This window comes from Scyliorhinus canicula, chromosome 9 (assembly GCF_902713615.1).
Source record: "Scyliorhinus canicula chromosome 9, sScyCan1.1, whole genome shotgun sequence".
Taxonomy (NCBI): Eukaryota; Metazoa; Chordata; class Chondrichthyes; order Carcharhiniformes; family Scyliorhinidae; genus Scyliorhinus; species Scyliorhinus canicula.
The window spans coordinates 142,845,744-142,861,558 of NC_052154.1; the positions used below are offsets into that span (position 1 = coordinate 142,845,744).

The 15,815-nt window shown below is 52.9% G+C and overlaps 1 protein-coding gene across 4 annotated transcripts in view; it reads left to right on the forward strand.

The window, feature by feature from the left end:
• cstf3 (cleavage stimulation factor, 3' pre-RNA, subunit 3) overlaps positions 1–15,815 on the forward strand; it is a 221,347-nt gene that overhangs the window by 200,268 nt on the left and 5,264 nt on the right. For all 4 annotated transcript variants that reach the window (XM_038807807.1, XM_038807808.1, XM_038807809.1 and 1 more), the window contains exons 27-29: positions 662–815; positions 1,005–1,099; positions 7,825–7,885. In XM_038807807.1, the coding sequence (XP_038663735.1) occupies positions 662–815; positions 1,005–1,099; positions 7,825–7,885 (310 nt within the window). The remainder of the gene's footprint in view (positions 1–661; positions 816–1,004; positions 1,100–7,824; positions 7,886–15,815) is intronic.

Below are 15,815 nucleotides of genomic sequence, written 5' to 3' on the forward strand. Positions count from 1 at the left end.
ACATAGAAAATACAGCACAGTACAGGCCCTTCGGCCCACGATGTTGTGCCGAACTTTTGTCCTAGATAAGATCAAATTAATCTACACCCCATCATTCTACCGTAATCCATGTACCTATCCAATAGCCGTTTGAAGGTCCCTAATGTTTCCGACTCAACTACTTCCACAGGCAGTACATTCCATGCCTCCACTACTCTCTGGTAAAGAACCTGCCTCTGACATCCACCCCCTATATCTTCCACCATTCACTTTAAATTTATGTCCCCTTGTAATGGTTTGTTCTACCGGGGAAAAAGTCTCTGACTGTCTACTCTATCTATTCCCCTGATCACCTTATAAACCTCTATCAAGTCTCCCCTCATCCTTCTCTGTTCTAATGAGAAAAGGCCTAGCACCCTCAATCTTTCATCGTAAGACCTACTCTCCTGTTGAAAACTGAGATGAGTTGGATGGGATGGGATGAGAGGAGGCGTGTGTCGGAGTAGTTGGGTCAAATAGACAGTTTCTGTGTTGAATAGCCAATGCAAGATATTGAAACTTGACAGAAAACGCTCGAGTTTAAATTACTTGGTGTACGGTGGGGGTGGGCGGTGGCAGGCAAAACAATTCTTACAATTGTCTGGAATTGCCAAGCTAAATAGAAATATTTGCCTGCTTGCAGGATGTTTCTCGAAACAAACTGACTGCCATAATCCCAGACCCCATAGTGACTCCTTCAGCTGTAACTGTTATGAAAGATGAGGTTGATAGGAAGCCAGAATATCCGAAACCTGATACGAACCAGATGATACCATTCCAGCCCAGACATTTAGCACGTAAGTACAGTTTATATTGGCTTTCAGTGAACGATAATAGATTTTACGATAACCAATTAGTTAGTTCTTTCTTGATCCTGTCATAACAAGTCACAAGCTGGGATGTCGATGATGCATTGTTTAAATGACTTTATTGCAGTAATGTTGTGAACATTGAAGGAATAATCACATTGTTTGTTCTTTGTACAGCTCCCGGCCTCCATCCTGTCCCTGGCGGAGTGTTTCCTGTACCTCCAGCTTCCGTGCTACTTATGAAACTGTTACCACCTCCAACTTGTTTCCAGGTAGGTGCAGGCCCCTTTATCAGTAAATCCCAGCTCAGGTGGAGTCATTTTGTCTTTTGGGAAATGGTGTAATACTGGAAATATCAGATCAGCAGTTATACACCTACCTACATTTTCAATTCCATTGTCTACAATGGGGAGAGATGTAAAACACAGAATGGGGGGAGAGGGTGTGGGGCTGGGCAATATCCAGCATTACCCAAGTTAAAATGGCTGCCAAGGATCCAGGGATACTCCCCATGTCTTAAGCTGAGATACTGTCAGCGTTTGCAACCTGAATGTTTGGCTTTGTTTCTAAACCCCCCTTCCCCCCGGCTCGGAGAATCGCCGGGGATCAGCATGAATCCCACCCCCGCCGTCCTCCGAATTCTCCCCCCCCCAAAAAAAAGAACGCCCCAGCTTGAATCACAGGAATCAATGGGCCCCGGGGTCGCCCAAATTCTCCGGGCCGCGATGGGTCGAAGTCCCACCCGTTTAACAAGAGTCTCGCCAGTGAAAACCAAGGTAGGTCCTGATGCTCGATCAATGACTTCAGAAGCGAGATTGGAGAACAATTGACGGCTTTATTTGACTAGATGTTTCCCCTAGCAGCGCATATACAGAATGCAGCAGCTGGGGAGACACAGGCTCTTACACTCTGCCTTACTGGCCGGTAGCAGCAGACAGGCTTCACCAATGATATAGCAGTCTCAAGTACCTCCCACACCAATGGTCTTACAGCATTATCCAGGGTACCTTAATACCCCTAATACCGACTACCACATTCACCCCCTGTTAAAAAAATAGAGTCCGGCGGGGGTGGTGGTCTCGCGTTATACAGTGGTAGAGGTTGAGGTTATGGTGGTACCTGGTATACATTAGCACAGTGTTTTGCCTCGTTACACGTCGCAACCATTTACAGTATTTATTTACATTCATTTGTCAAAATGAAGCAATTAGTCGATCGGGGGCCCTGGTCGTCCTCTGTGATCGTCGCAGTTTCGGCGGTGATGCAGGCGCCAGCTCGGGCATCCGTGGCTCCGGTAGCGTGGCTTCGGCTTCTTCGGTAACTTCATCACCCCTAGATTGGACCAGTGGGAGAACCGATCCACCTGGGAAGGGGGCAGCTATGGGGTGTGCCGGGTGGGAGGGAGGGTGGGGTTGGTTGGGGGGGGGGGGGGGGGGGAGAGATCCAGCGGGCGCCAGGTCCCATAGGGAGACCGTATCCTATCGGCCGTCGGGGTACGCCACGTAGGCATATTGAGGGTTAGCGTGAAGGAGGTGGACCCTCTCGACCAATGGGTCCAGCGTGTGCGCCCGCACGTGTTTGCGGAGCAGGATGGGTCCAGGAGCTGCCAGCCAGGTTGGAAGCGAGGTCCCGGAGGAGGACTTCCTAGGGAAGACAAGGAGACGTTCATGAGGTGTTTCGTTTGTCGTGGTACACAGCAGTGATCAGATGGAGTGGAGAGCATCAGGAAGGACCTCCTGCCAGCGGGAGACGGGGAGATTCCTGGACCGTAGGGCCAGTAGGACGCTCTTCCAGACCGTTCCGTTCTCCCTCTCTACCTGTCCGTTTCCCCGGGGGTTGTAACTGGTCGTCCGGCTCGAGGCAATGCCCTTGCTGAGTAGGAATTGATGCAGTTCGTCGCTCATAAAGGAGAACCCCCTATCGCTGTGTATGTAGGCGGGGAAACCGAACTGTGTAAAGATACTGTGGAGGGCTTTTATGACGGTGGCTACGGTCATGTCGGGGCAGGGGATGGCGAATGGGAACCGGGAGTACTCGTAATCACGTTCAGGAAGTACGTGTTACGGTCGGTGGATGGGTGGGGCCCTTTGAAGTCCATACTGAGGCGTTCAAAGGGACGGGAAGCCTTTATCAGGTGCGCTTTCTCTGGCCTGTAGAAGTGCGGCCTGCACTCCGCACAGATTTGGCAGTTCCTGGTGACGGTCCTGACCTCCTCGATGGAGTAGGGCAGGTTGCGGGTCTTGATTAAATGGAATAATCGAGTGACCCCCAGGTGGCAGAGGTCCTCGTGGAGGGTGCGGAGTCGGTCCACTTGTGCGTTGGCACATGTGCCGCGGGACAGGGCATCAGGAGGCTCGTTTAGCTTCCCGGGACAATACAAGATCTCATAGTTGTAGGTGGAGAGCTCGATCCTCCACCGTAAGATCTTATCGTTCTTTATCTTGCCCCGCTGTGCATTATCGAACATGAAAGCAACCGACTGTTGGTCAGTGAGGAGAGTGAATCTCCTGCCGGCCAGGTAATGCCCCCAGTGCCGCACAGCTTCTACTATGGCCTGGGCCTCCTTTTCAACGGAGGAATGGCGGATTTCTGAAGCGTGGAGGGTGCGTGAGAAGAAGGCCACGGGTCTGTCCACTTGTTTGAGGGTGGCCGCCAGAGCTACGTCGTACGCGTCGCTCTCGACTTGGAAGGGAAGGGATTCATCGATAGCGTGCATCGTGGCCTTTGTGATATCCACTTTGATGCGGCTGAAGGGCTGGCGGGCCTCTGCCGACAGGGGAAAAACCGTGGATTGAATTAGTGGGCGGGCCTTGTCTGCATTGTTGGGGACCCACTGGGCATAATATGAGAAAAATCCCAGGCAGCGTTTCAGGGCCTTGGAGAAGTGGGGGAGGGGAAACTCCATGAGGGGGCGCATGCATTCGGGATCCGGGCCTATGACTCCATCATGCACTGCGTAGCCGAGGATGGCTAGACGGTCGGTGCTGAACACGCATCTGTCCTTGTTGTAGGTTAGATTAAGGATTTTTGCGGTATGGAGGAATTTTCGGAGGTTGATGTCGTGGTCCTGCTGGTCGTGGCCGCAGATGGTGACGTTATCGAATACGGAAACGTGGCCCGCAGACCGTACCGGTCAACCATTCGGTCCATCTCCCGTTGGAAGACCGAGACTCCATTTGTGACACCGAAGGGAACCCTTAGGAAGTGGTAGAGCCGCCCATCTGCTTCAAATGCAGTGTATTTGCGGTCGCCCGGGCGGATGGGGAGCTGGTGGTAGGCGGACTTGAGATCCACTGTGGAAAACATCTTGTATTGTGCAATCTGGTTGACCAAGTCAGATATGCGGGGGAGAGGGTACGCGTCGAGCTGCGTATACCTGTTGATGGTCCGACTATAATCGATGACCATCCTGTGTTTCTCCCCGGTTTTTACAACGACTACTTGAGCCCTCCAGGGACTGTTGCTAGCCTCAATAATACCTTCCTTCAGTAACCGCTGGATTTCCGACGTAATGAAGGTCCAGTCCTGGGCACTGTACCGTCTGCTCCTGGTGGCGACGGGTTTGCAATCCGGGGTGAGGTTTGCAAAAAGGGAAGGCAGGTCGACCTTGAGGGTTGCGAGGCTGCAGACAGTGAGGGGGGTATAGGGCCGCCGAATTTAAAAGTTAAACTCTGGAGGTTACATTGGAAGTCTAACCCTAGGAGCGTGGCAGTGCAGAGGTGAGGGAGGACGTAGAGCCGGAAATTTTTTAATTGCCTTCCCTGGACCGTGAGGTTCGCTATGCAGAACCCTTTGATCTCTACAGAGTGAAACCCGCAGGCCAGGGAGATTCTTTGATTAACTGGGTGGATGGTAAGAGAACAGCGCCTAAACCGTGTTGGGGTGTATGAAGCTCTCTGTGCTCCTGGAGTCGATCAGGCAGGATGTTTCGCGCCCGTTGATGAGCACGGTCGCGGTTGAGAGCGTTCGGGGCCGAGACTGGTCCAGGGTCACCGAGGCGAGTCGTGGTAAAAGTTGGAGATTTTCCTCGGGCGGTGTGTGATCATCCGAATCGGGATCCTGAGACTCCAGCAAAGATGGCGGCGCCCACGGCTGGGGGTGTGCAAGATGGCGACGCCCATCCGTCGCACGTGGTCCCTAGGGAACAAGATGGCGGCGCCTGGGGCCCGCACGTGGCTCGGGAAAAGGAAGATGGCGGCGCCCGCTGGCCGCACGTGGCTCGTGGAGAGAGTTGTGGTGGTGGTCCCGGTTCGCCCCCGGACACTGCCCGGGACTGGCATATTGCCACGAAATGGCCCTTTTAGCCGCACCCTTTGCAGGTGGAGGAGTGGGCTGGGCAGCGCTGCCGGGGGTGCTTGGCTTGCCCGCAAAAATAGCAGCGGGGCCCCCCGGGGTTGCCTGGTAGCCGCGCGGCACAAGCTTATGGGGGGATGGGGGATGCATCGGGGTCGGCTGCTGGCGGGTTCCGCGCTGCCCAAGGGGCTGCCGCGCGGTCGGGGACATACGCGCGGGTGTTTCGGGAGGCCACATCCAGGGAGCTAGCAAGGGCCTGTGTCTCCTTGAGGCTTAGTGTCTCTTTCTCTAGCAGCCGCTGACAGATTTGGGAGGACAGCATACCTGCATCTAATGCGTCCCGGATTAAAAGTTCTGTGTGGTCGCTGGCTGAAACTTGCAGGCAGTTACAGTTCCTACCTAACACCAGGAGCGCACGGTAGAATTCATCCGGGGATTTGTCGCCTTGTTGCTAGCAGATGCCGGGCGTAGACCTGGTTTACTGGGCGAATATAGTGTCCTTTCAACAGGGCCATCACGGCCTCTAAATCGTCCGCATCCTCGATGAGGGTATAGATCTCTGGGCTCACCCTCGAGTGGAGAACTTGCAGTTTCTGGTCCTCTGTGGGTGTAGTTGCGCCCATCCTGAGGTACCCGTTGAAGCACGCCAGCCAGTGTTTGAAGATTGCTGCTGAGTTTGCCGCGTGGGGGCTGAGTTGCAGACACACTTGATTCGGAGCTCCATCCTTTAAAATCTAGTCCAATAAATTGATGCTCGATCAATGACTCAGAAGCGAGATTGGATGACAATTGAAGGCTTTATTGGACTAGATGTTACCCCCCAGCAGCGCAGGTACAGAATGCAGCAGCTGGGGAGACACGCGTTCTTATACTCCGCCTTACTGGGAGGAACCAGCAGGCAGGCTTCACCAATGATCTTGCTCTCTCAGGTACCTCCCACACCAATGGTCTTACAGCATCAACCTGGGTACCGTAATACCCCTAATACCGACTACGGGGGGGGGAACTGGCCCCGGAAGGTGCCCCCAAGGTGGCCTGGCCCACGATCGGGGCCCACCAATCCGCGGGCGTGCCTGTGCCGTGGGGGCACTCTATTGTAGCTGTAGCAGTCCGCCATTGCCGGTGCGGAAACGAAGCCCCCTGCGCATGCGCTGGGATGACGCCAAAACATGCTGGCGCTCCCACGCATGTGCCAACTCGTGCCGGCCGGCGGAGGCCTTGGCGCTGGTTGGCGTGGCGATAAGCCCCTTCCCCACCGGCCGGCGGGGCGCAAACCACTCCGGGGTGGGCCGAGCCCCTGAAGGTGCGGAGGATTCTGCACCTTTGGGGCGGCCCGACGCTGGAGTGGTTCACACCACTCCGTCCGCCAGAGTTGCCCATCCCGCCGATTACGGAAGAATCCCGCCCATATGTCTTTCTGGATATGGTGAATGCCATGGCGCCTGATGGTACAGACGAGGTATAAATTCCTCTTCATGTATCTCAGGCAGCTGATAGTACCCGATCTTGGTGTCCTAATTTATCCACAAATGTTTGGAAAAACACAACCCGTACCAAATCTGCTACATAATTCAAACAGGACAAAAAACACAATTTGAATGCAAGGCGTGTTGAATTGCTTGGCATGGTGGATCACATTGAAAGGTCTGAGTGTTATCGTACCATGCCCTGTTTCACTAAGAGATTAAAATTTGCAATTTGCCCATCTTGCTGAGATTAGGTGATATTAGAATGTTGGGTTAATGCTACTTTCTATTTGTCTGGAAGCTGGTGAATCGTCCTATAGGGAGAGTGGCAGTGACACCTGGAGCTGCTCCACATTCAGTCCCCCTCTAGCTGCCAATCTCTGTATGAAATTCTAGACAATTGTTAGAATGCTTTTGGACCTTGTTGCTTAATCACATTAGATCCACTCACGGCGCCGATGGCCCGGGTTCAATCCCGGTCCTGGGTCACTGTCCATGTGGAGTTTGCACATTCTCCCCGTGTCTGCGTGGATCTAACCCCCACAACCCAAGATGTGCAGGGTAGGTGGATTGGCTAAATTGCCCCTTAATTGGAAAGAAAAAGAATTGGGTAGTCTGATCACAGGAGAGCCTCGTCCTGCTCATCTCTGATGGTCACCAACAGGCGCTCTCTCCAACAGCGACAACTGAACAGCGATCAGGAATCCTGAGTGAGTTCCCCACATATTTCTTTCCTTACTCCGGTATGGTGATGCCCAGCAGAAATTAATTATCTCCACAAATGCGAGGGTTCAAACCTGGAACTAATGCCTTCAGGTTTGCTATTATTTTCTTGCTTGTGGTAACTATAATGTGAATATACTGCTGTGTTAATGGTAAAGACAATATATAGAAGTTGTACTCGACCAATTATCAATGCACAATAACACCACAAATGCACTTTGCAATATAGAGCGTTTTATAGAGTCAGATTCCTTCCTATCTCTGTAACCGTGCCGAGATCTCTGCACTCCTCCTGTTCTGGCCTCTTGCACATTCTGCATTTTTATTCCTCCACCATTGTGGCTTTGAAGTGCATGAGGGTATATATATTTAAAAATGAGGATACATTCTAATGTTGATAAATATGCAGTAGAACTTGATGCAAATTGTGGTTCAGCATATCATTACTGAAAGACTAAATTAACAGTTAGATAGATTATATGCAGTGAGTTTATTTGGAAATTTTCTTTCCACAGGGACCATTTGTTCAGGTCGATGAACTAATTGAAGTTTTACGACGCTGCCAATTACCAGACAGTAAGTAGTGTTCATCACTGCATCTTCATAGTTTGTCTTCTAAATAGAGTGGGATGTTTAGAATGCACAGATGGAAGCAGCATCAGGGGAGGAGCTGAAAGCCAAGTGGGAAGGGGAGCTGGGAGAGCAGATAGAAGACGGGACGTGGGCGGATGCACTGGAGAAGGTCAACTCTTCCTCCTCGTGTGCGAGACTGAGCCTCATTCAATTTAAGGTGCTGCATAGAGCTCACATGACGGGGACAAGGATGAGCCGGTTCTTTGGGGGTGAGGACAGGTGTGTCAGATGTCTGGGAAGCCCAGCGAACCATGTGCATATGTTCTGGGCATGTCCGGTGCTGGAAGGGTTCTGGAAGGGGGTGGCAAGGACGGTGTCGAAGGTGGTGGGGTCCAGGGTCAAACCAGGATGGGGGCTTGCGATCTTTGGGGTCGGGGTAGAACCGGGGGTACAGGAGGCTAGGGAGGCCGGAATACTGGCCTTTGCGTCCCTAGTGGCTCGACGAAGGATATTAATTCAATGGAAGGACGCGAGGCCTCCAAGCGTTGAAACTTGGATTAACGATATGGCTAGCTATATTCAGCTAGAAAGGATCAAATTTGCCCTGAGAGGGTCGGTACAGGGATTCGCCAGGCGGTGGCAACCTTTCCTTGACTTTTTAGATCAGAGATAGACGTTCGGGGTCGTGGCAGCAGCAACCCGGGGGGGGGAGGGGAGGGGAGGGGAGGGGAGGGGAGGGGAGGGGAGGGGAGGGGAGGGGAGGGGAGGGGAGAGGGGAGGGGGGAGGGGAGGGGAGGGGGGAGGGGGGAGGGGGGAGGGGGGAGGGGAGGGGAGGGGGGAGGGGGGAGGGGAGAGGGGAGGGGAGGGGAGGGGGGAGGGGGGAGGGGAGGGGGGAGGGGAGGGGAGGGGGGAGGGGAGGGGGGAGGGGAGGGGGGAGGGGAGGGGGGAGGGGGGAGGGGGGAGGGGAGGGGGGAGGAGGGGGGGAGGGGGGGGGGGAGGGAGGGGGGGGGAGGGGGGAGGAGGGGGAGGGGGAGGAGGGGAGGGGGAGGGGGGGAGGAGGGGAGGGGGAGGGGGAGGGGGGGAGGAGGGGGAGGGGGGGAGGAGGGGGAGGGAGGGGGAGGGGGGAGGGGGAGGGGGAGGGGGAGGGAGGGGGGAGGGGAGGGGGAGGGGAGGGGAGGGGGGGGAGGGGGGAGGGGAGGGGGAGGGGAGGGGAGGGGGGGAAGGGGGGGAGGGGGAGGGGAGGGGGGGGGGGAAGAGGGGGGGGGGGAAGGGGGGGAGGGGGAGGGAAGGGGGGGAGGGGGAGGGGAGGGGGGGAGGGGGAGGGGAGGGGAAGGGGGGGAGGGGGAGGGGAGGGGGGGAAGGGGGGGAGGGGGAGGGGAGGGGGGGGAGGGGAGGGGGAGGGGAGGGGGGGAGGGGGGGAGGGGGGGGGGAGGGGAGCGGGAGGGGAGCGGGGGGGGAGGGGAGAGGGGGAGGGGGAGGGGGGGGAGGGGGGGAGGGGAGGGGGAGGGGGGGGAGGGGAGGGAGGGGAGGGGGAGGGGAGGGGAGGGGAGGGGGGGGGGAGGGGAGCGGGGGGGAGGGGAGGGAGGGGGGGGGGGAGGGGAGCGGGGGGGAGGGGAGGGGAGGGGAGGGGAGGGAGGGGAGGGGAGCGGGAGGGGAGGGGAGGGAGGGGAGGGGAGCGGGAGGGGAGGGGAGGGAGGGGGAGGGGGGAGAGGGGAGGGGAGGGGGGGGGAAGGGGGGGGAGGGGGGGGAAGGGGGGGGAGGGGGGGGGAGGGAGGGGAGGGGGGGGAAGGAGGGGAGGGAAGGGGGGGGAGGGAGGGGAGGGAAGGGGGGGGGAGGGAGGGGAGGGGGGGGGAAGGGGGGGGAAGGGGAGGGAGGGGGGAAGGGGAGGGAGGGGGGAGGGGGGGGGAGGGGGGAGGGGGGGAGGGAAGGGGGGGGGAGGGGAAGGGGGGGGGGAGGGGGGGGAGAAGGGGGGGGAGGAGGGGGGGAGGGGGGGGGGAGGAGGGGGGGAGGAGGGGGGGAGGGGGGAGGAGGGGGGGGAGGGGGGAGGGGAGGGGGGGAGGGGAGGGGGGGGGAGGGGGGAGGGGAGGGGGGGAGGGGAGGGGGGAGGGAGGGGAGGGGGGGGACATGCACGACTGTAACGCGGGCAAGTCTGCTCGCTGCTCATGTCTGAAACTGTAGGCTGCCTTGTTTGTTAAGGTTGCCTGGGGGGGGGGGGGGGGGAGGGGGGGGGGGGAGGAGGAGGAGGAGGAGGAGGACTGGTGCGCGCGATGAGGGCGGGCGAAGGAGGGACATTTGCCTAGAGGGATTGTGTTGTAAATAATTTAAAAATTAGTAGGGGTAAATGTTTGTATGGAAAAACTCTTTCAATAAAAATTATTTAAAAAAATAGAATGCACAGATCCATGAAATTGCGCCACACGATACTAGTGCACAAATCCTTAAATACTTTCTTCTGAAGTTATCTTGCTTGCTGGAAACTTTTCACATCGCTATTTTAGTGTTTAAAATAAATGGATTGATGCTTTTGACAGATGGCAAAGAGGAATTTCAGACAACCACGTCATATATCAGAAATGTTGGGGAATGCAGGGTTTAGTGAGAGGGAGAAACTGAAGGAAATCAGTGTTAGTAGAGAAATGGTGTTGAGGAAATTGATGGGATTGAAGGCCGATAAATCCCCAGGGCCTGAAAATCCACATCCCAGAGTACTTAAGGAAATGGACCTAGAAATAATGGATACTTGGTGGTCATCTTCCAAGTTTATATAGACTCAAAAACAGTTCCTACAGATTGGAGGGTAGCTAATGTAATTCCACTATTTAAAAAGGAAGGTAGAGAGAAAACAGGGAATTATAGACCGGTATAGTTCACGTAGACTTTAAGAAGGCTTTTGACAAAGTCCCAAGAGATTAGTGTGTAAAATTTAAATGCATGGGATTGGGTGTCCATGTATTGAGATGGATAGAAAACTGTTTGGCAGACACAAAGAGTAGGAATAAATGGGTCATTTTCCAAGCGCAGGCAGTGAATAGTGGGGAATCACAGGGATCAGTGCTATGACCCCAGCTCTTCACAATATATGTTAATGATTTAGATGAGCGAACTAAATGTAATATCTCCAAATTTGCAGACGACCCAAAGCTGCATGGGAGGGTGAGCTTTGAGAAGGATGCAGAGATGATTCAGTGTGATTTGGACAAGTTGAGTGAGTGGGAAAATGCATGGCAGATGCAGTATAACGTGGATAAATGTGAGGTTATCCACATCGGTAGCAAAAATAGGAAAGCAAATTGTTATCTGAACGGCTATAAATTAAGATACCTGGGTGTCCTCATACACCAGTCACTGAAAGTAAGGGTACAAGTGCAGCAGATGGTAAAGAAGGCAAATGGTATTTTGGATTCATAGCAAGAGGATTAGAGTACAGGAGCAGGGATAGAACATAGAACATTACAGCGCAGTACAGGCCCTTCGGCCCTCAATGTTGCGCCGTCCTGTGAAACCCCTCTAAAGTCCATCTACACTATTCCCTTATCGTCCATATGCCTATCCAATGACCATTTGAATGCGTTTAGTGTTGGCGAGTCCACTACTGTTGCAGGCAGGGCATTCCACGCCCTTACTACTCTCTGAGTAAAGAACCTACCTCTGACATCTGTCCTATATCTATCTCCCCTCAATTTAAAGCTATGTCTCCTCATGCTGGACATCACCATCCGAGGAAAAAGGCTCTCAATGTCCACCCTATCTAATCCTCTGATTATCTTGTATGCCTCAATTAAGTCACCTCTTAACCTTCTTCTCTCAAGTCCTTCAGCCTTTCCTCATAAGATCTTCCCTCCATACCAGGCAACATCCTTGTAAATCTCCTCTGTACCCTTTCCAATGCTTCCACATCCTTCCTATAATGTGGCGACCAGAACTGCACGCAATACTCCAAATGCGGCCGAACCAGAGTTTTGTACAACTGCAACATGACCTCATGGCTGCAAAACTCAATTCCTCTACCAATAAAAGCTAACACACGGTACGCCTTCTTAACAACCCTATCAACCTGGGTGGCAACTTTCAGGGATCTATGGACGTGGACACTGAGATCTCTCTGCTCGTCCACACTACCAAGAATCTTACCATTAGCCCAGTACTCTGTCTTCCTGTTATTCCTTCCAAAATGAATCACCTCACACTTTTCTGCATTAAACTCCATTTGCCACCTGTCAGCCCAGCTCTGCAGCTTATCTATGTCCCTCTGTAACTTGTAACATCCTTCTGCACTGTCCACAACTCCACCGACTTTAGTGTCATCTGCAAATTTACTCATCCATCCTTCTACGCCCTCCTCCAGGTCATTTACAAAAATGACAAATGGCAGCGGCCCCAAAACAGATCCTTGTGGTACACCACTAGTAACTGGACACCAGTCAGAACATTTCCCATCAACCACCACCCTTTGTCTTCTATCAGCGAGCCAATTTCTGATCCAAACTGCTAAATCACCCTGAATCCCATGCCTCTGTATTTTCTGCAATAGCCTACCGTGGGGAACCTTATCAAACGCTTTACTGAAATCCATATACACCACATCAACTGGTTTACCCTTATCCACCTGTTTGGTCACCTTCTCGAAGAACTCAATGAGGTTTGTGAGGCACGACCTACCCTTCACAAAACCATGTTGACTATCTCTAATCAAATTATTCCTTTCCAGATGATTATACATCTTATCACTTATAAACCTTTCCAAGACTTTTCCCACAACAGAAGTAAGGCTCACTGGTCTATAGTTACCGGGGTTATCTCTACTCCCCTTCTTGAACAAGGGGACAACATTTGCTAACCTCCAGTCTTCTGGCACTATTCCTGTAGACAAAGATGATTTAAAGATCAAAGCCAAAGGCTCAGCAATTTCCTCCCTAGCTTCCCAGAGAATCCTAGGATAAATCCCATTGGCCCAGGGGACTTATCTATTTTCCCACTTTCCAGAATCGCTAACACCTCCTCCTTATGAACCTCAAGCCCTTCTAGTCTAGTAGCCTGAATCTCAATATTCTCCTCGTCAACTTTGTCTTTTTCCTATGTGAATACAGACAAAAAATACTCATTTAGCACCTCTCCTATCTCCTCGGACTCCACGCACAACTTCCCACTACCGTCCTTGACTGGCCCTACTCTTACCTTAGTCATTCTTTTATTCCTGACATATCTATAGAAAGCTCTTAGCTCTCTCTTTAGAGCCTTCCTAGCTAACTTGTAACTCTCAAGTGCCCTAACTGAACCATCACGTCTCATCTTCACATAAGCCTCCTTCTTCTTCTTGACAAGTGTTTCAACTGCTTTAGTAACCCATGGTTCCCTCGCTCGACCACTTCCTCCCTGCCTGAAAGGTACATACTTATCAAGGACATGCAGTAGCTGTTCCTTGAACATGCTCCACATTTCCATTGTGCCCATCCCCTGCAGTTTTCCTCTCCAGCCGGTGCATCCTAAGTCTTGCCTCATCGCATCATAATTGCCTTTCCCCAGCTATAACTTTTGCCCTGCGGTGTATACCTATCCCTTTCCATCGCTAAAGTAAATGTAATCGAATTGTGGTCACTATCACCAAAGTGCTCACCTACCTCCAAATCTAACACCTGTCCTGGTTCATTACCCAGTACCAAATCCAATACGGCCTCGCCTCTCGTTGGCCTATCTACATACTGCATCAGGAAACCCTCCTGCACACATTGGACAAAAACGGACCCATCTAAAGTACTCGAACTATAGTGTTTCCAGTCAATATTCGGAAAGTTAAAGTCCCTCATAACAACTACCCTGTCACTTTCGCTCCTATCCAGAATCATCTTTGCAATCCTTTCCTCTACATCTCTGGAACTTTTCGGAGGTCTATAGAAAAGCCCTAACAGGGTGACCTCTCCTTTCCTGTTTCTTAACTCAGCCCATACTACCTCAGTATTCGAGTCCTCATCAAATGTCCTCTCAGCCATCGTAATACTGTCCTTGACTAACAATGCCACCCCTCCCCCTCTCTCTTACCATCTTCCCTGAGCTTACTGAAATATCTAAACTCCGGCACCTGCAACAACCATTCCTGTCCCTGCTCTATCCATGTCTCCGAAATGGCCACAACATCGAAGTCCCAGGTACTAAGCCATGCCGCAAGCTCACCCACCTTATTCTGGATGCTCCTGGCATTGAAGTAGACGCACTTTAAACCACCTTCCTTGCTGCCGGTACACTCCTGCAACTTTGAAACTTTACTCATGACCTCACTACTCTCAGCTTCTTCTGTACTGGAGCTACAATTCAGGTTCCCAATCTCCTGCTGAACTAGTTTAAACCCTCCTGAAGAGCAAACCTCCCCCCCCAGGATATTAGTACCCCTCTGGTCCAGGTGTAGACCATCCCGTTTGTAGAGGTCCCACCTACCCCAGAATGAGCCCCAATTGTCCAGGAATCTGAAACCCTCCCTCATGCACCATCCCTGTAGCCACGTGTTCAACTGCTCTCTTTCCCTATTCCTCAACTCGCTAGCACGTGGCATGGGTAACAACCCAGAGATAATAACTCTGTCCTGGATGTAAGTTTCCACCCTAGCTCCCTGAATTCCTGCCTTACATCCCTATCCCTTTTCCTACCTATGTCGTTGGTACCTATGTGGACCACGACTTGGGGCTGCACCCCCCTCCCCCTTAAGGATCCAGAAAACACGATCCGAGACATCGCGGACCCTGGCACCTGGGAGGCAACACACCAACCACGCGTCTCTCTCGTTCCCACAGAATCTCCTATCTATCCCCCTAACTATGGAGTCTCCAATGACTAATGTTCTTCTCCTCTCCCCCCTTCCCTTCTGAGAAACAGGGACAGACTCTGTGCCAGAGACCTGTACCCCATGGCTGACCCCTGGTAAGTCGTCGCCACCCCCCCCCCCCCCCCCCAACAGTATCCAAAGCAGTATACCTGTTACTAAGGGGAACGACCACAGGGGGTCCCTGTACTGACTGCTTCCCCCTTGCTGTAATTAGACAGGGCCTTGGTGAGACCACATGTGCAATGTTGTGTACAGTTTTGATCTCCTTATCTGAGGTTGGATGTTCTTGCTGTATGGTAGTGCAGAGAAGACCAGACTAATTCCTGGGATGGCCTGACTGATTTATGAGGAGCGATTGAGTCGGTCAGGATTATATTCATTGGAGTTCAGAAGATTGAGGATCTCGTACAAACCTATAAAATTCTATCAGGATTAGAGAGGGTAGATGCAGGAAGGATACTCCTAACGGTGGGGGTGTCCAGAACCAGGGGTCATAGTTTACAGATACAGGGTAAACCTTTTAGGGCTGAGATGAGAACATTCTTCACCTAGCGAGTGGTGAGCCTGTGGAATTCACAACCACAGAAAGCAGTTGACAGACAAAACATTGTATGTGCAGCACGGTTTAGCTCACCAGGCTAAATCGCTGGCTTTTAAAGCAGACCAAGCAGGCCAGCAGCACGGTTCGATTCCCGTACCAGCCTCCCCGGACAGGCGCCGGAATGTTGCGACTAGGGGCTTTTCTCATTAACTTCATTGAAGCCTACTCGTGACAATAAGCGATTTTCATTTCATTTCAAGTAGCTAGCACTTTGGCTTCACAGCACCAGGGTCCGAGGTTCGATTCCCCGCTGGGTCACTGTCTGTGCGGATTCTTCACATTCTCCTCGTGTCTGCGTGGGTGTTCCGGTTTCCTCCCACAGTCCAAAGACGTGCAGGTTAGGTGGATTGGCTGTGCTAAATTTCCCTTAGTGTCCAAAAAAAAGTTTAGGAGGGGTTATTGGCTTACGGGATAAGTGTGGAAGTGAGGCTTAAGTGGGTCGGTGCAGACTCGATGGGCCGAATGGCCTCCTTCAGCACTACGTTCTATGTTATGTTCTATGTTTTCAAGAAAAAGTT